This window comes from Paramormyrops kingsleyae, chromosome 3 (genome assembly GCF_048594095.1).
Source record: "Paramormyrops kingsleyae isolate MSU_618 chromosome 3, PKINGS_0.4, whole genome shotgun sequence".
Taxonomy (NCBI): Eukaryota; Metazoa; Chordata; class Actinopteri; order Osteoglossiformes; family Mormyridae; genus Paramormyrops; species Paramormyrops kingsleyae.
Window position 1 is genome coordinate 2,553,915 of NC_132799.1, and position 22,158 is coordinate 2,576,072.

Below are 22,158 nucleotides of genomic sequence, written 5' to 3' on the forward strand. Positions count from 1 at the left end.
AATTGATTAGACACAAAATCTGAACAAAAAAAAATCATTTACACCTTCTCCTCCAGGAAGTGAGTGGCTTGTTTATCTCTTTACCAGTTTCATGATGACCGATCTCTGTACCGTGTAGGAACCCTGAGGTCAGCGAAGTTCAACTCATTTCAGCTGAAGCACCTTTCATTAACCCATGCATACATCACATAATCGATAGTCTCGTCTTATAAAATCATTGTGTCAAATTAAATAAAGTGAATGCCTTTATAAAGCAACTCAGCTACAGCCAGAATGACCGATGCCACGAACTCTACAGTATTTCAGTCCACTTTTATTCATTATATAGTTTGTCAGTGTGGAAGGAGCCTTTTAGACAGATCACAGGAACTTAAAGCTGCCCGTTAGCACATCTAACACCTGTCACCATAAAGCGTTTGGTCACTGTTTGTCAGAGACTAAAACTCCCCCCCCCCCCCCCGATGAATCTGCTTTGGGAGGGTGCCGTCAGGCTTGGCACTGCGATCGTGTCGCTCCTCTTTTGGAAATGTGTTTGCCTCATCCAGCCAATCACATCAGATTGTCATCTTTTTGGCTGGAGTGTTATGGGAAAGGGTGCCGTGTTACCTCCCATTCAGTTACATGATAGGAAAAGTGTGTGTGTCCCGCCCTCTCTGTGTGTGTGTGTGTGTGTGTCCCGCCCTCTCTGTGTGTGTGTGTGTGTGTCCCGCCCTCTCTGTGTGTGTGTGTGTGTGTGTGTGGCCCCTCTGCCTTCTGTGTGTGTCGCCCTCTGTGTGTGTGTGTGTCGCCCTCTGTGTGTGTGTGTGTCGCCCTCTGTGTGTGTGTGTGTGTCGCCCTCTGTGTGTGTGTGTGTCGCCCTCTGTGTGTGTGTGTGTGTGTGTGTGGCCCTCTGCCTTCTGTGTGTGTGTGTGTGTCGCCCTCTGTGTGTGTGTCGCCCTCTGTGTGTGTGTGTGTCGCCCTCTGTGTGTGTGTGTGTGGCCCCTCTGCCTTCTGTGTGTGTCGCCCTCTGTCTTCTGTGTGTGTCGCCCTCTGTGTGTGTGTGTGTGGCCCCTCTGCCTTCTGTGTGTGTGGCTCCCCCGCCCTCTGTGTGTGTGTGTGTGTGTGTGTGTGTGTGGCTCCCCCGCCCTCTGTGTGTGTGTGTGGCCCCCCTGCCCAATGTCTGAGCTTCAGGTCAGATGAAGCACCCTCTATATCTGCCCACATCTCCCATCGGCCCGTCGCTGCCTTCAGTCCCAGTACTTCGTCAGGATGCCTCGAGATGGACAGACAGAAACCAAAAGAATGATTCACGTTTGACAAATATCTATACACATGATTTTGCAGTAAATCTGTAGCTCAAATATAGTAACACAGCTATTTGAGTTTGGCTCTGAAATTGTAAGAGACATCAAATGGATTTTAACCTGAGATTTTAAAAGATAATGTAGTTTTTGTACCATCATACGCTGACGTCTCTTGGGAAGGGAATCAGGATTTTGTCTTCGCCATATTTGCCAAGTCAGCATTTCTTCACCAAGACCTTCTTACTCAACCTCAGTTTTCACAAGTTCAATGATATTATATATGAGAAATTTCCCCCATTGCTAATTCACTACAATCCCCCTTTGGTATTTTTTTTTTTAAAATATCTCAGATAATTAATAGCACATCCTGCAGCACAAAACTGTTTAACTGTAGTTATATCAGGAACAAAGTGACAGTACTTTAGATGAAATTCAACAACTGCATCCAGGACATTAATCCTGCGAGTGAGTAAAACAGGTTTGTCTGGGTTTTAACTCCCTGTTTACTTGACTGGACAATATTAATGATTCAATGCATAAGTGAAAAGGGCCCTTTTCCGATTACTTGGGGAGCCTCTGTTAACAGACTGTGACTCTTAACCTACAAACATGTAACATTCATAGAACAAGCAAGTTACACACAAACACTCAGATGGCGTCGGCTTCTGAAAAATCAAAATAAAACATACAGTCGTGTGTCTTAACCTTAACCTAGTGACTAATTGCAGCACAAGACCGTGGGTCATATATCCTGATAATTATGTCTTTTTAATGTCGACACATTGAAATACATACAGTAGTTTATGATGCACAGAGCGAGACGTCAACGCTGTGCCGATAGTCTGTGCAAACGTCTTTTAAAATACCACTTCGACTCTACAAACGCGGCCCCTTCTCAACTGGTAGCCAGTTTCCTGATTTCACAGTGTTTGCACATCATTAAAAATGTCCCCTTAAAGTCCCCCCCCCCCCGATGTTGAATGCCCCCTCTCTCCCCGTATCTATCAATATTCCGTTCCCGATTTGCGTGATGGACACGTGGAGATGATCCCCCCGGAGGCAGCAGAGAGGCAGAATGGATGCCTTTCTTAGTAATATGCATTTGAATGTTTGTAACTATATATTGGGGGAAATAATCACTTGATTTGAGAAGCTACTTATTTCGTGTCAGTGCCTCATTCTCAAACCTCAACCGGAGCTGGTGGGACATTTAAACACAACTGCAGTCAGCTACGAGCTTTCAGGTCCACGGCCCGCATAAGCTTTGTGGCGAAGGAGGAGGTTGGACTTTTGGGATGTGGTCCTTGACAATACTGGCAGTAACTTTCAACATGTCCGTCTCCCCCTCCCCCCCTCCATAATGGTCTGTGTTTGGGATTTCCCAGAAGACTCATGGTTTTAAAAAAAAAAGAGTGGTGATAGAAAGGGCCAATCCCCAGCCCCCATGCACCTACTCGGGTGGGAGGGGGGGGGGGGGGGGCAGTCTGCTATGAATAAAAACCTAAACAAAAGTCTACAGAAGCCATCTTCTCATCCCAAACCATTCTTGTGACAAACTCCTCGTTTGATTACTAGCTATCGTCTAATGAGTTAAACCTGTCTTTTGCACGTGCCGAGTACCAAACTGAGGGCAGAGCTGTTGTCTTGTTAGCTCTGGGCTGGCTAAAGTGACCCGCCAGGAAGTCGCCACGCGTCAGAATCTCTGTCACTCTCCGTCACTGCCGCCACAGCCCCTTGACTGTCCACTGCAGTGGAAAACAACAGGATGTATCCAGAATTTGGGAAACTGCATATATATTTGTTGTGTGTCGACCATGTCAGGAGGACAGCGGCCTTTTTGTACACGCTACACGCTACAGACATCGTACCGTGCGGATATTGGCTATATACACACACACGTTTACTGTACAGACTGACGTTGCACCGCGTCGCCAACCAAAATTACAAAAGTCTTACTCTAAAATAAACCACCATCACTTTAAAGCAGAACAGAATTTACGTGACTCTGACATCTTCCTCATGCAACTGGCGAGGTCACGACGCGATGCGTGACTTGGCGTTTTCGGGCAGGGTGTGGCACCCAGGTGGAATCTTCCGGTAAGGGGGTCCTGGAGATCCTCATCTGGCGGGCGAAAGGTCAGAGGCCCACTTCCCAGATCCGGAACGAGTTCCCAGTTCCTCTGGAACCCGCTGGAATGCGACTTGGTACGACGGAGGAGGCGGGGCTAGAGTCAGAGGCTGGGCTCTTATTGGGTGCTCAGGAAGAGCAGGCGTGACAGAGAGAGACACCGTGCGTGTGTGGCTGTGGGTGCGAGAGCATGCCGGACAGTGTGTGCGGGTGTGTGCGGGTGAGCGTACGTGTGTGTGCCGGGCGGGTCTGTCTCTCCTGTGCCCTCACTGGGTGGGTGAGCAGTCGTCCAGGTCCAGCAGCTCCCGCACCAGGCGCTCCCCAAACTGGGCCCGGCTGTAGCGCTTCACCTGATAGGCCTCCGACATCTTGTACAGGATGTAGGCGTTGTTGATGGCAATGCTGATGGTCAACCAGAAGACCTGCTGCCACGTCTTGTTGGGCTTATGGAAGATGAAGTACCTGGAAGGCAGGGGGAGCACTGGTGACACAGCTGCTGGGGAATGGGATCCCTGAGGGACACTGCTGCTGTACCCTAGAGCGAAGGCAGCTGGTGCAGATTTACTCAGAAAATCTCTAGCATAAAGATATGTTATACTTCCCTGGTTTCCATTCCAGCTAACTGCCTGACAAACGTCCTCCCCTCTGCCAATCAGGCCATTGGTGGTTTGCGGGAAGTTTAATTTCATTGGCTGTGGGGGTTCCGGCTGGGTGGAGCCTCAGTGATATTAACTTAGGGTGCATCCGAAATCACATACTTACACAGTAAGTACTACTGGGCTGTTAATGCAGCATGAACTGTATGTATGCATGAGAACGGAGTGAATGTACCATCAGTCCTGCTACAATGTGTGACATCGCACCACGAATCAGTTCTAACACAACTGATATATTAGTACCCAAGTCCAATACAACGCGGAATCATGTAACTTTCAGTTGGAGAGAAAAACACTATGCAGTATAATGCGATATGGTCTTGGCACTACTTGCACATAAAAACATCCAAGTGAATGATGGTGATGTCCAACTGATGAACAAATTGTTCTTTTGAGTTGGTTCTTCTCAGCGAATCAATCAAACCAGTTTGCAAATCTAAAAGAATCAAACTTTTTGTACATCCATGCATTGCACGGATCAAAGTCTTAAATTCTAAAAATACTTGCGAAATTACCATATAAAAAATACCCAGCAACCTTTTTTTTTTAGTATTGCTTTTATTATTTTATTATTTATGACTGTCTGTAGCCATGGTGCCGTCAGTGCCCCTCCGCATACCGTAGTCTGTTGTATTTGTGTTGTGTTCACACTGTGTTTTGGAGTCTCAGTCCTGTTTTCCCCATTGGATATATGTATAATTTAGTATGAGATTTTAGTGACCGTGAGGTTTTTTGTTGTAGCAGGACTGATTGTACTTGGACACACTGCAGTTGCTATCTTACATATTAAATGACCCAAATGTTTTTCACGTAGCTCAACCTCTGCGAAAATTAAAAAGTATTAAAAGCAAAACAAAAATCAATGAAAAAATACATTTTTAAGGCAGCTTACGTAACTGGGAAATGTTTTCCACTTAAATTTGTACAGAGAAAACACATCTTGCTAATCGGATAAAAAATTTCTGAGCGACTGACATTCTTTTCTGTTCCAGTGACCTTGTGGGATAGTGTAGCGTCCATCGGTTACACGCTTCAGAATTTTGTAGTAGGGTCGCCTGGGTACTGTTCGACTATGGTTTCATCCATACTGAGGATTCAGACATACTGCCAATGTCGCATACTACATTGCCTACTGCACAGCAAGTATGCCGCTGCGGACGCACCCTCAGTTGTCACTGTGTTTGTGTCGAGTGGGGGAGGCGTGGGGCCGTCACTCACTTGCTGTACTTGTCGTCGTACTTGCAGATGTAGCCCAGGTGGGCAGCGAACGCCTCCACGGCAAGTGGGCAAGGGACCTCGCCGCTCTTCCTCTTGATGATCACTCCTGGGGTGACATACGGGGGAAAAAACATTGGTCACGCAGGACCAAGAGTATAGCTCGGGAATCGAGAGTGGTAGGGACCAAATCCACCCCCAAAAACACACATGGTACTGCCACGATATCGAATTGGGACTCACATGAGGTGCCCCAGCTTGCATGCAAGCTAATGAGTTTGACTACCTGGATGTGACATCACCAAGGCACCTTGGAGAGATACCGTGTTTCCCTCCTTTGTGCACTTTTCTATTTACACCGTTCGCAGAAATATCTCGAAGAAATTAATGTCTTTACTGTCAAAAGATCCCGGAGGGGGGGGGGGGGTGTGTATGTCATAACTGTACAGACAGTCCCTGGGGGGCGGTGGGTGGGTGGTGCTGAACAGGAGGACAGGGGAGGGTGGGTACAAACTGAACAGCATGAGGCGAGGACAGCAAAGCAGCTTTGATAAGAACAAAGACAACACTTCTGCACGTGTGGGAGTTTTGGATTAACATGTCCGTGTGGATCCATTCAGCTACAAACAAGCAGCAATTTCTACGAGTGAGCAGAAGCAGCCTTTTCTTGCTCCTAACGGTCGCATGATTCCAGTTCGTTAGAGGAGAAACTGACTGATTGACCTGAGATGTGTTACAGTTTACAGGGGAAAATTAAAACTCCAAGCCGGATAAAACTCCTCGCCCAGTCAAGTCTGTGTAGGCCTGCTGGGTTTCACGCCCACGGCCCGCGAGCCTTGTCTTCTGGAGCAGAGCCGTCCACAGTGGCGCTCTCACTTACCCAGCGATTATTTATTTGCACGTTAACGACTCACCACCAGGGGGAGCCGGTGTGATAACCTGCGGGTACATGCCCATCCATAGCACGGGCCGCAGTGAGAGTGGAGAGTATAACCACGACCCCAACGGCGGGATCTGGAGATGGTACTGCTAACGGCAGAGAATGAGGCCGGAACATTCTTCGTGGCTTAAAACGGGACCATAAATCGCCACAGAAAACTGGGTATCTGGGCTGTTACTGTGTGCTCACTGTCCCCACGCTGTCCAGGTTTAATAGTGAAACAGCACCAGTCCAAGCGCTACAGCGGGTTATAAAGCAAATGATTAAATGGTGACCTTTTTCCATGCTGAAAATGGCCCCCATGTTTAATTCATGCGACCCTCCACCCCCTGAATGAGAGACATTCTGGAGATTCCCCCCCATCTCCTGCCAGAGCCGCTTGTCGGATGTCCCCCTTTGACGTCTCGGGGCCTCTTTCAGCAGCGTCCGCAAATGGCGCTAACACACTGGAACGGCGCTCCTGAAAGCCGGCTTCATTCCCGCTCCGTGTCGGAGCAAAGGGGGAGGGGCTTGTCATCTTATGCAGGCACGTCGAATCGTGCAAAACCTGTGCTAACATGGGTTATATAAAATACGCTATGGCTGTGATGTGATGTGTTAGGAAAAGGACAAAATGTTTAGTTATGAAATCTGCTTCAGATTGATGTTTTAGGAAAGGAAGTACATTAAAAAATGTTTAAACTTTTTAAACTTCTTTTTGAATGTGTGTTTCTTATGTATGCACATTAACAGCTAAGAATAGAAGCCCCCATCTTTTAGCAACCTGGGGGACAGTGATGCCCCCCCCCGCTCTGAGCCCTGGGGAGACATGGCTATGTCCCCCGCATGGTGAGTACTGGCGGGTTATAATAAAACTACCGGACACGACACAGTGAAACACAAACAGCAGGTTAATATTAAACTGAACCTCATGCCCAGAAATAGCATGTAAAAGCAAACCTGACAAGATAACAGGCTGCTATTAGACGTTAGGCAGGAGCTTCCTCTACCACGCAGAGGGAATTTTACACATGCATACGTCTGTGACTCAGTATACCCAGAAACCCTTTCAGCTGTACTCCTGCTGTGTAAACTGTAAACTCAGTGTCAGCTGATACAGCCTCGCCTTGTTTGCATCACACACAAACGGCCCACGAGACTGGATTGCAGTGAGGCGGACTCATTGGCTGATCATGTGGTTCCATAATTAGTCCTATAGAAGCGTGTCACTGTGAGTGCTGCTTACGATCTGTGACACTGGGGATGTGACTTACATACTGTAACATTGGAGGTTGTGGCTAATGTACTGTGACACTGTGGGTGTGGCTTACATACTGTGAGACTGGGGATGTGGCTAACATACTGTGACAGAGGGGGATGTGGCTTAAATACGGTGACACTGTGGGTGTGGCTTACATACTGTGACAGAGGGGGATGTGGCTTACATACTGTGACAGAGGGGGGTGTGGCTTACATACTGTGACACTGTGGGTATGGCTTACATACTGTGACAGGGGGATGTGGCTTACATACTGTGACACTGTGGGTGTTCCTTACATACTGTGACAGAGGGGGATGTGGCTTACATACTGTGACACTGTGGGTGATGTGGCTTACATACTGTGTAATGCAGCCTCATTCTCCTTGTATTCTATAAGGCCAGCATGCCCGGGGGGTCGGGCAGCCTGTTGGCTTTGGGCCCCCAGAGGTTCTGTCCCTCCCTAATTGGGAGTTTTTGGTTCCTCTCCATTCTGTGAGTCGGGCCTCACCTTCCTTTGTGGGTGAGTAGGCGTTGGTTAGGAAGCGGAAGTGGCCCTTGTTGTACCAGCTGATGAGGGACATGTCGCCGTTCATCTTGATGCGCGACTGTCCTCGCTGTGGCGGCCCACCGGTCGTCGCCAGCATAGACTGCGGGAGGCCAGTGCAGTCGCTCTTCCTTGAGCTCAGCAAGCCGCAGCAGTAGATGCCTGTGGAGACGAGGTGACGGTGAGCCTCAGCTCCAGCCTGTACACAGGAGGAACCATGGACAAGGGGCCGATGTTTCCCAGAGGACTCAATTACCAGTGGAACAAGGGAAGCAATTTTCTGGTGCACAATAATGGTTGCCCTTAACGCTACAACAATGCTGACTGTCTTTGACAGCTGGGATTCTTGTAACTCTTTTATTCTCTACATTTGTGTATTACCCTGCTCTAAGCATGTGTATGTGTGCGTTTGAGAATAAAGGCCTCTATCCTCATCATGTGGCGTGTAAACAAACGAAGCTCTCCGTGATATGGCAGGTGGCACAGAGAGCCCATTCGCTGTTTGGAAAGGACGTCAGAAGGACAGCCGACGGCAAACTTTGTAATTAAGGCGAGCCTGACAGAGAAGCATCTAAATGCCGTTCCAGGCCCATAACCGCCCCCCCCCCCGCCCCATGCAGCTGGCGGATGCCGAGGATGATCAGAATCATTTTTGCAGAGCGTGAGATTGATCCTGCTAGGGACGGGACACGCATTCAGCCATACTTTATGGATGAGATACAAACTCAATCTTTCTCTCTCATCTGGAGGACGTTGTTAGAGGATGGTCAGCAATCTCCATGGTGGGAGAAGATCTGGATTACTGAATGGTGGACAGCATAAAGTGATGCACTGCGACTGGCCAGAAGGGGTAACGTGCTGAGAAGCCCAAGGGTCCGTACCCTGCTTCTGAAACTCCTGGAAGAGGTTCAGGCTGGTGATGCTGGGCCCCGTGAAGATGATGGCGTTCTGAGCCGTCAGGTTCTGGCAGAGCTGCCGGGCTACCAGACTGTGGAGCTGTGGCTTATGTTTCAGCGTGTCCAGCCCGTCTGGACCCAAGCCCTCCTTCAGGTGGACGTAGATCTGAGGAGCACACAGGTGGAAGAGGAGGAGAAGGCTCTGGGTTTACTAATGGGCTTCTGAGAGATATACAGCGAACAAGCATGGTGCGTTTTTTTATAAAAAGGCATATGCACACCTTACATTTCCATTCATTAACACCAGTGTTCCCAGTCTGGTCCTCGGGGACCCGCAGACAGTCCATGTTTTTTGCTGCTACCAGGAGCTGGGAGGGAGCAAAAACATGGACCATCAGTGGGTCTCCGAGGACTTGTTTGGAAAACACTGATTAACACTGATGAATATATACTAAAATAATCTGCTCAAGTTCCTTAACTGTTACACCACCTGCTGGCCCAAAGAAAAATGTCAAAGGAAGAGAGACCCACAAACAGCACCCCTACTTAAGCGCCTTGTGTCCCTCCTGCCTAATGTAACACGGGAATATGCATGTTACACGTCTGGATTTTATTCACAGAGAGGTTATTTTGTATCCACAGCTTAAGGAGCCCTGCTTGGAGTATGATCTCTAATCAGGGTGCTGACTGTTAACATCATTATAGTAGTGCTAATTATCCATTTGTTAATCAGGTGTTTCATCGTCTTACAGCTGCTTTGTCCTAATTAGAAGGTGACAAGAAGGAAGGTTTTTAGATTTGGCTCCATTCCGTTTCTCTGCGCGGCATTTTGGTTCCCAGCGATCGCCGGTGACGGGCTGGTCTTCCGAGGTCACCTGCTTGGGGGGTAAAGCAGGGCCGGAGGTCCCTGGAGCAGGAGCGGTTGAAGGTCTCGGTCAGGGGCCCCACGGCCAAACCACCCAGCCGTCCCTGGGTTGGTGACCTTGCAGTCAGAGACACAGCATCCCACGCAAACCACCCCCCCCCCAAAAGCTGTATGATCAAGCATAACAAAGTCCTGAAGTTTCTTGTCTTTTGTAAAATATCTCTGGCACCACAAGGCATCTATAACAGACAGGACCAAGAATAAAAAGTTCATTCTGGGAATCCCCACCCGCCTACCATTAATCCAGTAACGGGAGGGGCGGGGGGGTCGTATGGCTTTTTTATTTCCCGACTGGAGGGGTGGGGGGGGAGCCAATTGGCCAGATGCCCTCAGTCCCTCACCCTAAATGGCTTCCTGTCAGAAGCGCGATGTTACCATGGTTACGCCATCCCATCTGCACCTTTTATACTCTTCATCAAATCTCTAGGTCTGAGAACAGTTTCAGTTTGCTGCTTGTGTTCAGAGTCTAAGCAGCCACCAGGCCGCATCGCAGCGTGTTCCTGCCAGCAGCCAGTCCTGGCTGCGATTGCTAATGGGGGGGGGGGGGGTCATCACCATGCAGAAAGCCCCCAGATTCCAGAGCTGGAATATGTGTCCAAACACACCTGCCTGCAGTCTCACCACGACCTGCAGTGATGTTTTCACCGGCCGTTATCTACAGGGACGTTGTCACCGGCCACGATCTACAGGGATGTTGTCACCGGCCACGATCTACAGGGACGTTGTCACCGGCCACGATCTACAGTGACGTTGTCACCGGCCACGATCTACAGTGACGTTCTCACCGGCCACGATCTACAGGGACGTTCTCACCAGCCACTATCTACAGGGACGTTCTCACCGGCCACGATCTACAGGGACGTTCTCACCGGCCACGATCTACAGGGACGTTCTCACCGGCCACGATCTACAGGGACGTTCTCACCGGCCACGATCTACAGGGACGTTGTCACCGGCCACGATCTACAGGGACGTTGTCACCGGCCACGATCTACAGGGACGTTCTCACCGGCCACGATCTACAGGGACGTTCTCACCGGCCACGATCTACAGGGACGTGGTCACCGGCCGTTATCTACAGGGACGTGGTCACCGGCCGTTATCTACAGGGACGTGGTCACCGGCCGTTATCTACAGGGACGTGGTCACCGACCGTTATCTACAGGGACGTTGTCACCGGCCACGATCTACAGGGACGTTCTCACCGACCATTATCTACAGGGACGTTCTCACCCCCTCCTGCTCTGAATCACAGATTTCTCTGATTCATGCACTGTTCCTACTCCAAGTACAAAGCTGTGTATTTAAATGGTGACCGGTTATGCCATGGCTATGCCTCTAGGGGGCGCCGGTCAGCACCCTGTCCCTGAACAGCCTCCCACCTGGCAGATGAACCCCGTGGAGGTGCACTGGCGCACCCACAGGCTGAATTTCCGTTTCTTCCTCTTGCGTGTCTCCCTCTCGGTACACGTGGTGATGAAGACGGGGTCCTCGTCAATCAGGGGCTCGTGCAACACCTGGGCAAAATGCAGAAGAGCAAAGACCTTCAACCTCATGTTTACTTTAACCGATGTGCCCCCTTGTGGTTATCAAGTAAATGGTTCAGTGTGTCACTTCCTGGTGCATGTAGTCTCCTGGGGTGGGTTTGTTGTTTTTGGCGTGTAGTGACCTTGGAGGCCCCACAAAATTGTATCGCTTGAGTGCCTGTAAAAGCTGCCACTTTTACTGCTTCCCCATGGTCTAGACCAATGTTTCTCAATCCGGTCCTTGGAGACCCGCAGACAGTCCACATTTTTGCATCCTCCCAGCTCCCGGTGGGGAGCAAAAACATGGACTGACTGACAGGACAGGGAGCTGGAAGAGGACAAAAACGTGGACCATCTGTGGGTTCCTGAGGACCGGGTTGGGAAACACTGATGTAGACAAGCGCCTCTGAAACTGGAGCCATTTGTAGAATGCAAATACCACAATTTAATATTTATATATGCTAAAGGATTTCCTTCATCATGTAGCAGGCTGCACGGATGCTGGCGATGGTCAGGTATTCACACTGCAATGAGAAACCTTCTGATAATTAGCAGAGCGCTTCTGTGTCACTATTCACAGACTGTGGCCATTAACGGGGAGAGATGCATCTCTTTGGAGACCTCAGACGTCCCTTTTTTTCTGAAAAAGTTTGTGCAAGGCAGTTTCCTTTCGTAAGGAAACTGTTCAGCCAATTAACAAAAGTTATTATCTTTTTTTAAGACAGCCTTTGAGCTAATGTAGTTCAGTGATACCACCTCGGTTTGGCTCTAAATGGAGTGAATATGACAGCAAAGTCCCAGCGAGGACAGCAGGGACCGTGAGGACGGGTTCCAACATGACACAGCTTGAGTGTGACGAGCCGTCTGCTGTGGCTGTCACCGAGTCACCCACGGGCTGCGAGGAGACTGACTCACACCTCCAGCTGGGTGGGTGTGTGTGTGTGTGTGTGTGTGCGCATGCATGCGTGCTATTGTATGCGTGTTATGAAACGCGTGTTCGTCCTCAATGCTGAATCCACCCCCCCACCCGAGGTGCCACTCACTACACCCTGCCATGTGATTTCATGAGGGGGGCAGATACGGGGTGCCCCGCTCACTGCCCGTCTGCGTTGACTCACCAACATGGCAGAGAGACTCATAACCGTGTGTGCTGATGGAGGTGATCTAGACCAGTGATCCGTGCAAAACGGAGCTCCTCTGTCCCTAGCAACCGCAAAACAGGGCGGTGGCTGCGCGGTCTAGCTTTGGCTTCCGCCGGTTCGTCTTGGCACGCAGATACGGTCTCCCATCATGGCAACGCGCTCTGAGCTTTGGTGTAACTTAGCGTGACGAGTCACTTCCCCGGGGATGGCCCACGTGTCATGAGCCCTGGCGGCCCGCGGGATGGCTGCAGGCGCAGATGGGATCTCGCGGGCCTCCGACGTATGTTCGTGAGGACAGCACACACAGACACAGAGCTTAGCCTGGTTAGCAATCAGCTCTACTGTCGGCAGCAGCCCACCAGCGTTTACAGGGTCAGATATCAGATGCCTGGTTTTAAAGCTGCCAGCTCCACAGTGGCACACTGAACTCCCTACGCACTGCCACACGCCGGCGCCCACTCCGCTAACAGGCATCGCGCATGAAATGCGACGCATGGCTCCTAAATGGGAGCAGCACGCGGTAAATCAGACTCATCCTCACAACTACTTGATAATTTACGGGACTACGGACGATCACGCGTTGTAAGAACACACTTTCAGAAAGGGTCATTCCGATAATAAATGCCACATAGTTATATTTCAACAGCATTTAATTGCAAGATCTCAGTGTGTCATTACTAACTGTTATTATTTCAGGTTGGCCATCGGATTAATCACCGCATCCTGGTCATGCGCCGTGTGACGTCTGTGGCTGAGAGGGACCATGTTCGAACTCATCTGCGATGCATATTTAAATCTCCAGGAACAGGCTCAGTACAGGTTCTCTCCTGGGGGTGAAACTCACTCGGCTCACCTTGCCGGGGGCCCCAAAGTGTCTGGGCCCTTTTTGGCCTGCTCAGATAGGGCAGATCAGTGGGGGTGAGGGGGGGGATTTACTGTCTGGTTTAATTTCTGATCTCAGGACTGCTGTTTAAAGCGATCCCTTAAACATCTTAAACAGTGCCCCTCTCTGGGAGCGTAGGAGACCCCTTTGGTGAACGACGGTAAAAAAAAAAAACGGCAAGTAAGTTTTAAAAATTATATATATGGGGGCCAATCACAAGATGATGTTGTGGGGGTGGGTGGAGGTATCTAATCAATATCTACCGAGCTATCCAATTAATATTTATATTTAATAAATAACCAGATAAATATCTGAGTGAGCCCTGGCTCTCAGCATGTTTACACAGTCATAAATGTCTGTTTGTTTGAGGGGGTGATCGGGCAGATGGAGGGCCACCCTCACCTGTGTCTGTGAGGGTCGGAAGGTGCAGGTGAGGGCCTGCTGCAGACAGTCCAGGAAGGGCTGGATCTTGTAGAGGCCTTGGCTGCCCTGGCTGGAGCGGAAGGCCACCACATGAAAGTACTTGAGGATCTTCTCGAAGCGCGACTGGCTCATGCGCGGCGCGATGCTGCGGTTGCCGAAGAAGCCGCTGCTCCAGATGCTGAGAACGGACTCGCAGCGGTGCACGCCGGTGGAGCAGACGAAGCCCAGGAAGGCGCGCATCTCCTGCTCCGTCACAGGACACCAGCCGTCCTCGCTGCCAAAGCGCTCCTGGTACTTCTTGGCGTACATGTTGGTCTGCGTCACCATGTTCTGGATGGCGTTGTCGGGCACGAAGAGCTGGAAGAAGTCGATGGCCGTGGCTGTGGCCGACATGCGCTGCGTGGGGCCTGCAGACAGACGGACACGCACACACCCCAGGTAATCACTACAGAATCCAGTGATCCCAGTTGGGTAAGTCCTAAATACCCCAGGTAATCACTACAGAATCCAGTGATCCCAGTTGGGTAAGTCCTAAATACCCCAGGTAATCACTACAGAATCCAGTGATCCCAGTTGGGTAAGTCCTAAATACCCCAGGTAATCACTACAGAATCCAGTGATCCCCAGTTGGGTAAGTCCTAAATACCCCAGGTAATCACTACAGAATCCAGTGATCCCAGTTGGGTAAGTCCTAAATACCCCAGGTAATCACTACAGAATCCAGTGATCCCAGTTGGGTAAGTCCTAAATACCCCAGGTAATCACTACAGAATCCAGTGATCCCCAGTTGGGTAAGTCCTAAATACCCCAGGTAATCACTACAGAATCCAGTGATCCCAGTTGGGTAAGTCCTAAATACCCCAGGTAATCACTACAGAATCCAGTGATCCCCAGTTGGGTAAGTCCTAAATATCCCCAGCTAATTACTCCAGCCCTGCATAACTTAATTGCTAAACAGGTTAGAATTTCAGCTCTCTATGTTTGTATGTTTTTAAAGGTTTCAGGGCCCAAAACGAAACCGAAGATAAATTCATATATAATAAAAGTTGGTGGTTATTGTTAGCTTCTGCTAAATTTTTAGTGGTTTCTCAGTTAAGAATTGTCAAATTAAACTTTGAAGTTAGCGGATTAGTGGTTATGAAAGCAAACACTTCCGTTAGCTGTGACCCAACCTGCGTACAGAATACGTTCCTCATGGACTGGGTACAGCATGCATCATTTACATAGAGCAAAAAAAACCCTGCAAAATTATCAATAATTTAAAGAGAGGGGAACAGTGTAACACTAGTCCTTCCAGAGACAGGTAATGGCTCTGCTAACAGCAGGACATGGCCTTCAGGACGTCAAGGAGACATCAACCAAACTCACATCCTAATAACCTGGAGAAGAGTCTGAGGACCAAACCCACATCCTAATAACCTGGAGGAGAGTCTGAGGAGGTGAAAATGCTGGAAGAAGTGGAGCGTTTACAGTCACTCTCTCAGCGAAATGCAGCTGACCTGGACCAGCTTGGACACAGTTTCTCAGAGGAGAAAGTATCACCTTGGCTTCCACTCGGCCTGGAAGAGCAGCGTGAAAGCCAAGCGAAGACATCTCTGCATCTAAAACAGGAGATTGTGGCAGCTCTCTGTGGGCTGCTCGTTTGACCAGAAGCTGCCAGCCGATCAAGGTTGTAGGACAAGGATGTGACACCCAGGTCCCTCTCCGCCGGCGCTGGGGAAGACATTAGTCACACCCCAGCGCTACCCTGACACCCGCTCTCCTGCTTCACAGAGTGTCTTTCTAGGCAGAAATTATGCTGAAATTGTGTTTTCAAGCACAGGTACCAAAAAAACGATTCATTTATAAACTGGAAAATGATTTGAACTTAATCCATGCGCTTTTGGAAAAAAGAAAAAAAATTCTCAGAACCCTCCCCCACATTACACTCCCCCGCATGTCGGTTGATGAGCGTTACCATGGTAACTGAATTCCCATTCTGGAAGGCGGATGCGTCGGGCTGGATGTCTGACTGAATGCCCGGGCAGTTCTTTCCCTGAACTTTTACACTCCGTAACATTATTCATGTTAATCATGAGACTTTTTGCTCCGTGGTCAGATGCCTGCCCCTTAAAGCCAATTCATACTTCACTTTTCTGTGTGTGCTTGCGGTTGCAGACAGGGGGACGTGACGTAAATTCTGCCATGAGGGGTTGGCTGCGGACGACTGTGGTTGGTGCGCATGCAGCCCACATTTTTATATCTATCAGTAACCGTGCGTGTCCGTGCGCATCAACCGCATATGTGCAAGGTAATTGATTAGGTGGTTCCAGTAGGTGGCAGCGTGGACTTTCACAGATCAGCAGTCAACAACGAAAGAGTGGAAGAAGAATAATTATTGTTGTTGTCCTAGCTATGCGAGCAGCTGTATGAGGAGGGTCAGAGGTACACACATATCTAACTTCTCACATTGTCCAGACATTATACTGAGGTGTGCGGTAATTTAAAAAGCAGCACTATTCCAGCATTTTGAAGTCTTGGCAATAAAATTCGCTGAGCAGATGTGGGGGTTGGGGTCTAATCTTATAAGGATTTCAAAATACTGTGGTATACCTTATTACCGTAATATCGCATAAGTCTTGATTAATAACTTTAAAAACGTTGATAAAAGTTCACTAGTTTCACTGCACTATTTGTGTTTGTACATCTGCCCTCTGCCGTTCTGGTGGAATATCACTGCTGTATGCAGCACCGACCGTGACCGTCTGCTTCCGCAGTCAAGTGTAGTATGAATACAAGCTGCCACTGCAGCCTAAAAGCACACGCGGAAAAGTGGAGTGTGACCTAGGCTTTACTCTGCCAACCTTACTCTCAGATTAGGAAGGATATCAGCCCATTTCAATCGAGACGACGATTCCCTTCGTATCTCAAGGGTCCCAATCCCACCTGTGTGACAGAGCAGTCAGCAGAGGGAATCCGCTCACTTTTAGGAATGCATCCTATGTTCTGTGTCACGTGACGCGGCACAAAGCGCCCCCCTTACCATCAAACACAGAAAAAAATGTAGATACTAAACCTATAAGTAGAGTTGTCAGGATTTCAGACACATTTATCCAAAGGGATGCAGGGTCAGTCACCGTCCCCTGAGCAGTCAGGACTAAAGGCTTTGCTGAAGGACCCAATAGTAATGTTCACTCTGCCAATCACGGGATTAGAACCCACGACCTACTGGTGATGGGTAAGGATCACTAACCCATGGAGCTCCACACACCTCTACTGCCATCAGCATCAGCATCTGCTGGAAGCATATTCCGTGTACAGATCAGAAATGGTGGAAAAGCCCACGCAGTATCTCACTGGACCTTCAGGAAAGGCAGAAGGGCAAGTTTGTGTTTTTTAATGCACATCCTGAACATTTCTTTTTTATGTTTGGATTTGGTGTGGATTTTTTAAAGTCCAGTGTTGTTTCTGCGCATATATGAGGCCCATGGCTGGACTTTGAAAAATGTTGGTTTTGCCTTTGAAGCGGAGCGGGACATGCCTTACTGAGGACACGGCAGACAGCTTTATGACTTCTGTTTGATGGCCTTCTCAAAGGGACGAGATGGGGATGCATTCATCAAAGAGAACCCGCAGGTTCTATCTCCAGATATACACAGCAGATTTGGCCACTGTTACACTCCTGTTAAACAGGAACGTCCTTCAGATACAGTGGTGGCAATTTTGCTGATATCTTTCCAGTTCGGTAGTACGGCTTTCTATGTCATTGACACGTTTCCAGGGATTCCCTCAGCTAAAGCCTCTCGCGAGAACGCAGGAAAGCACCTTCATCTGCAGAGAGGAAACAGCATGTAAATCTCAGAACGTGGGGATTGGAGAGGATTCTGGGGGAAGGAGATGTTTCGCGTTTTGGGGGCACAATGCAGGAAGCTTTAATGTTTGTGTAGAAAATGTGTTTAAGACCCTTATCCTGCTGTCTTTGACATTTTGTGCCATGAGATTCTATTACAGGCGAGACTTTTATTTCAACATTTTAAACACGGCTGTCAAAATAACAGCTTTGCTTAATCCGAGCAAATTTCTCTAACACATTTAAGAAACTGCTATTTGGGTCATCTTGTTGTTGGAGGGGAGGAGGCTGGTGACTGATATAATGGCCTTAAGCAGGACAATTAAATATCCAACTCTATTAAAACCACATGACACCTTGCTAATTAATGAACAGTCATGTACTGGTGCCCTATTCAGGGCGACCTTAAACTTTCCAAAATCACCCCCTCTAACTGGATAAATGATTATGTTGATGGATGGATGGATGATTAAACCAAATTTCTGCCGTGATGAATTGTGAATCAGATGCAGAACTGGACCTGCTATCCCAGCTGCTTGTACTCGTTCGGTTTCTGGTTCTGAGCCCATTCTTGGCCATCGGGTTGCACCTGAAGACACGCTGTCCCCCCCTCTCCACAGCACCGCACACCGGCCGCACACCGCCGAGCATCGACCCCATCGATTTAAAGCGACGTTTAGCGACCGGAAATCACTTGCCGGGGACACTGTTGCCCGAAACACTCGCATGGACCCTTTTCATCTCTGCGTTTGCTCTCAGAGGTGCCGATCTGCTCATCTTCCTTTTCATTTCCTTGTCAATCCCATCAGGCACCAATGCATGAGTATTGCGCCGCAGCCCAGGCCTCAGGGGGCCGCCGCTCCCGTTAGTCTCGCTGATGTCACAGACTCACACGTCCTGCCTTCCCCCCCCTACTGTGTGGGTCACATTTGCCAGATAATAACAGTAAATCCCGGGGGGCTGTGTGGCTCAGGGACACTGTCTGTGCTCGGAAGGTCGTAGGTTCAAATCCCAAAGTTGATATCACCATTGGGTCCCTGAGCAGTGCCCTTGTCCCCCACCCCCCAGATGCTCCAAACACTGACCCTGCTTTCTCAAATGTACGCTGCACTGGATTAATATGTCTGATAAACACATAAAAATGCAAATCCCCACACAACTGCTGGCACAGAGTGTCACACTTTGAAACACAAAGACAGAATGTGTCTCACTCCCTGAAATAAAAAGACAGAATGAAAAGTACCTCACAGCCAAAGCGCCGGATTATAAAGAGCCTTCAAAGGACTCGAGCACTGATACTGCTGCTGGAATGGGGCTCTTTGGTCTCAACGCACATGCAGGTGCATCCCAATCACCTACTGCTGCCCCCCCCCCTCCGTGTTGGGTATGCCTGTCCTGGGGTTAATAAATGTCTGTGTTTCAATATCGAGCAGACTGTATTGAAGGCATCACCTACTGGTCAAGGACACTGCCTATCAGGGCTGCACCCCCCAGGGCCCACAGACAGATGGCACAACCTTGCCCCGCCCTCACATCAGCTCGCGTCTCTGGGTAACAGTGGGGACAGTCTGCAGCACCTCCCTCCAGTGGCAGCCAGACCAGCTGTGAGCAGAATGAGGTAAGAGGCCCCAGAGGGAGGGCTATTTCCCCTTCTGATCGGCGCAGTGGGCTGTGAACCCACACCCAGTTGCATTAACACCATGAGTGTAAAATGCCATTTGACCTGTACTGCACCATGTCGCTGTGATACACTATGTTCATTAAGGTCGTTAAAGATCCGGCCGACACGCTTCTATGATCAATGGTACGAGAACACCGTAGTACAACATACAAGCCCCATCCATGAGAAGCGTTACTGGGGGGTGAACCCCACCAGTGAAACCCAACAGCACAAAAAGCACATCCCAGGTAACATCCCCGTCATCTGAGCGTGAGACGGAAATGCTCCTCTGTCTCCTGCTGAAGGACAGTGCAGGATGCGGGGAACCTGTCCTCACACGTCTGTAACTGCCTGACAGATGCCCAAACAACAGGTTGTGCCCCGCAGTCTGTCAGAAGGCCCTGCCACATTATTGGTTTCCTGTGGTTCTGTCTGGGTCGCGAGCGTGCAGGGAGTGCATATCACCTCCAAACACCGGCTCTGATGTGCAGGACAGCTAACACTACAGAGGCTTGGGCTGCCATCTTCGGAGGCTGTATTCCGCTCTTCTTGACAGGGTGAAGGTCACGTGAAACACCCTCATCCACCCGATAGCAAGAGCAGTTCACCCAAGAAGGAAGAAAAGCAGCCAGCGTTTACTCAGTCATCAAGGTAACCATCTGTTAGTCTGCGCTGGAGTCTATCCCAAAGCCGGGCAGTTAATCAGCGCCCCAGTCCCGGGTCACTCTTCACAGCGCGCGGTAATCGCTTTCATGCACGGCATTCTGCCCGGGGGTGGCACGGCGGAGAGGGTGACAGTTTGTTTCACTGATACCTGTTGTGGTAAACTGTGGTGAATTTTGCCTGATCAATCGCCCCAAATATGCCGCCCCCTGTCGTGATGGCCCCGGGGTTCAGATGCTCTTTCTTTCAAAGTACGGAGTAAGTGCAGGGCGAATTTAACCGGCGCATAAAACCAATAAAACCATGCAGTCAGAAGCGCAGCGGCTTCACCAACGAGGTGTCACGACATGGACGCCTTAGAAACGCCTTGGCGTCCCCGTTTGCATTTTGGTTTTCAGATGACATAGTCCCACGCGCATTTGTCACCGTATAATGTTATCATGAAGTTTCCATGCAAGATCCGCGGCGGTATCGAGGCAGATGGGCTTCGCTTCCCCAAAGCGCATGTCTGCCACCCTGTTTAAGGAATTTTGTCATAAAAACATATTTTTGCCCTTTCTCCCTTTCTTACTCTATTTTTTTAATCAACCATACACATCCTTAAAACCAAATCCGTGGACAATAAAAGACTACGCTTTTGGGTTTCTTAGGAAATATAGGGAAAGGCGATTGGGAATTAATTAAAATGTACCATCCGTGACGGATATTTTTAACCAGTGGTATTTTTAGTGGGGAGGCACGGTGCTCATCTCTCGGAGCCCCCATAGCTACCCTCAATTGTCCGCAGATAAAAACCCATTGGCCGTAAGTGGCACCGCTGCTCCCGTATAAATCGCCGCATGTGGCTGTTTCCCCGGCACGGAGAGTCCAGCCGGATCTATCAGCGTCACACATACACACCGACCCCATATACGGACTGTTTAATGGCCAAAGCAGCATGCAAGTGGATAGCCTCTGTAATACGGTCCTTATTTATGGTGACACGTTCTCTTTTACTTCCACGCAGGTTATGCACATTTTGCAAAGCAAACCCGAGATGATGTCCAAAGGCACACCAGTGAAATGGCTCCTTTCCTGGGGTCTGTGAGTATCCCGTAATGCAACTTTACCGTGGGAAAGGTGGGGGGTAATTTTAGCCCCGTCACTAAAAATAGGATATCTAAGGCCATATATATGAATTATTAAAATATAGAGTGTATAAATATCTTACTGCCTTTTCGCTCGCACGTACGCACCTGCATCCTTAAACCCGAAATAACCGCACGATGCGTTATGTCTGGCTAATGATTTTTTACCAATTAATATCTGCTCACATTATTGCATTTGAAACATATTCCTTAAAGCGACATACCACATGTGCCCTTATAGGAGGGGACCGTAATGTCTCGGAGGGTATCGCTCCAGCCTTCCTCTTCTAGGGTATTGGGTCCTGATGCTCCAGGGTGGCTGCCTCCAACCTCGCAGATCCTAATGTCGTCGGCGTTGATCTCCGAGGTGTAGTTATCCGAGTTGGAGTCCCCAGAAGTGCTGTAGAAAGGGTTCTCGCTGCTGTCATCCCCCGATTCCCCAAACACATCGTCCGAGATCTGCAGGCTCTCGTAACGGGAGCGGGCCGCTTCCAGGGGTGACAGCGTCTTCCTCTCACACTCCGCCATCGCCCGTTACTGCCGCCGGGAAAGGGGGCGAAGCTGAGGACGCCGCCGGGACCGCTCCACCAAAAGAAAAAGAGGACGAAAAAAGAGAAAACAAAAGCCAGCCGTTCACACCTTACACCCCACACTCCTACAGTTTGATGTCCCTACCCTTGCGCACCGATGACGCCCATGTAGGGAGAATCTCCGAGAATGGTATTCCACCAGAAGGCGTTTTACGAGAGCAGAGCTGTTCCTTTCAAGGGGTACTGAATTTCCCCCTGAGATGTCCAGCAGAAAAGAAAATCAATATTATTATCACGCAGTCCCACATCGGGTATGGGCAAAGTATTCTTACTAGAGACGACTCATTAAAGCCCGTCGCATCCCCACCGATCAGCTGACCCGGCTCTTCTACTGCTGTCCAATGGCACGGATGCCTGATATAAACGTCAAACACAGGGACGCGCATCCTAATGCATGCACACTCCGCCGCGCACACGCGCGCGATTCGCCAGCTCCTTCCCTATTTACATACTGAGACCAAGATTTTTTTATACATTACTGTTTCATA

At 49.4% G+C, this 22,158-nt stretch overlaps 1 protein-coding gene across 2 annotated transcripts; it reads right to left on the reverse strand.

The window, feature by feature from the left end:
* Window positions 1-3,549: 3,549 nt before the first annotated feature.
* pgbd5 (piggyBac transposable element derived 5) lies at window positions 3,550-22,022 on the reverse strand. Of its 2 annotated transcripts, XM_023833733.2 has the most exons (8): window positions 21,305-22,022; window positions 13,781-14,208; window positions 11,210-11,344; window positions 9,184-9,270; window positions 8,888-9,068; window positions 7,971-8,168; window positions 5,286-5,391; window positions 3,550-3,873 (listed from the first exon to the last, which is right to left on the reverse strand). In XM_023833733.2, the coding sequence occupies exons 1-8, from the start codon at window positions 21,606-21,608 to the stop codon at window positions 3,678-3,680; spliced, it is 1,635 nt and encodes a 544-aa protein (XP_023689501.1). In that variant the 5' UTR covers window positions 21,609-22,022; the 3' UTR covers window positions 3,550-3,677. The 2 variants fall into 2 exon arrangements, with proteins under 2 accessions (XP_023689501.1, XP_023689502.1); XM_023833734.2 differs by lacking the exon at window positions 9,184-9,270 and having other exon boundaries at window positions 21,305-22,021.
* Window positions 22,023-22,158: the final 136 nt, after the last annotated feature.

Excerpts from the sequence above, each read along its gene's own strand:
- pgbd5 (XM_023833733.2), bottom strand. The coding sequence starts at position 21,608 with ATGGCGGAGTGTGAGAGGAAGACGCTGTCACCCCTGGAAGCGGCCCGC. Across the intron at positions 5,392-7,970 it reads CTACTCACCCACAAAGGAAG|GAGTGATCATCAAGAGGAAG; the intron begins GTGAGGCCCGAC and ends ATGTCACCCCAG. Across the intron at positions 3,874-5,285 it reads TACGACGACAAGTACAGCAA|GTACTTCATCTTCCATAAGC; the intron begins GTGAGTGACGGC and ends CCTGCCTTCCAG.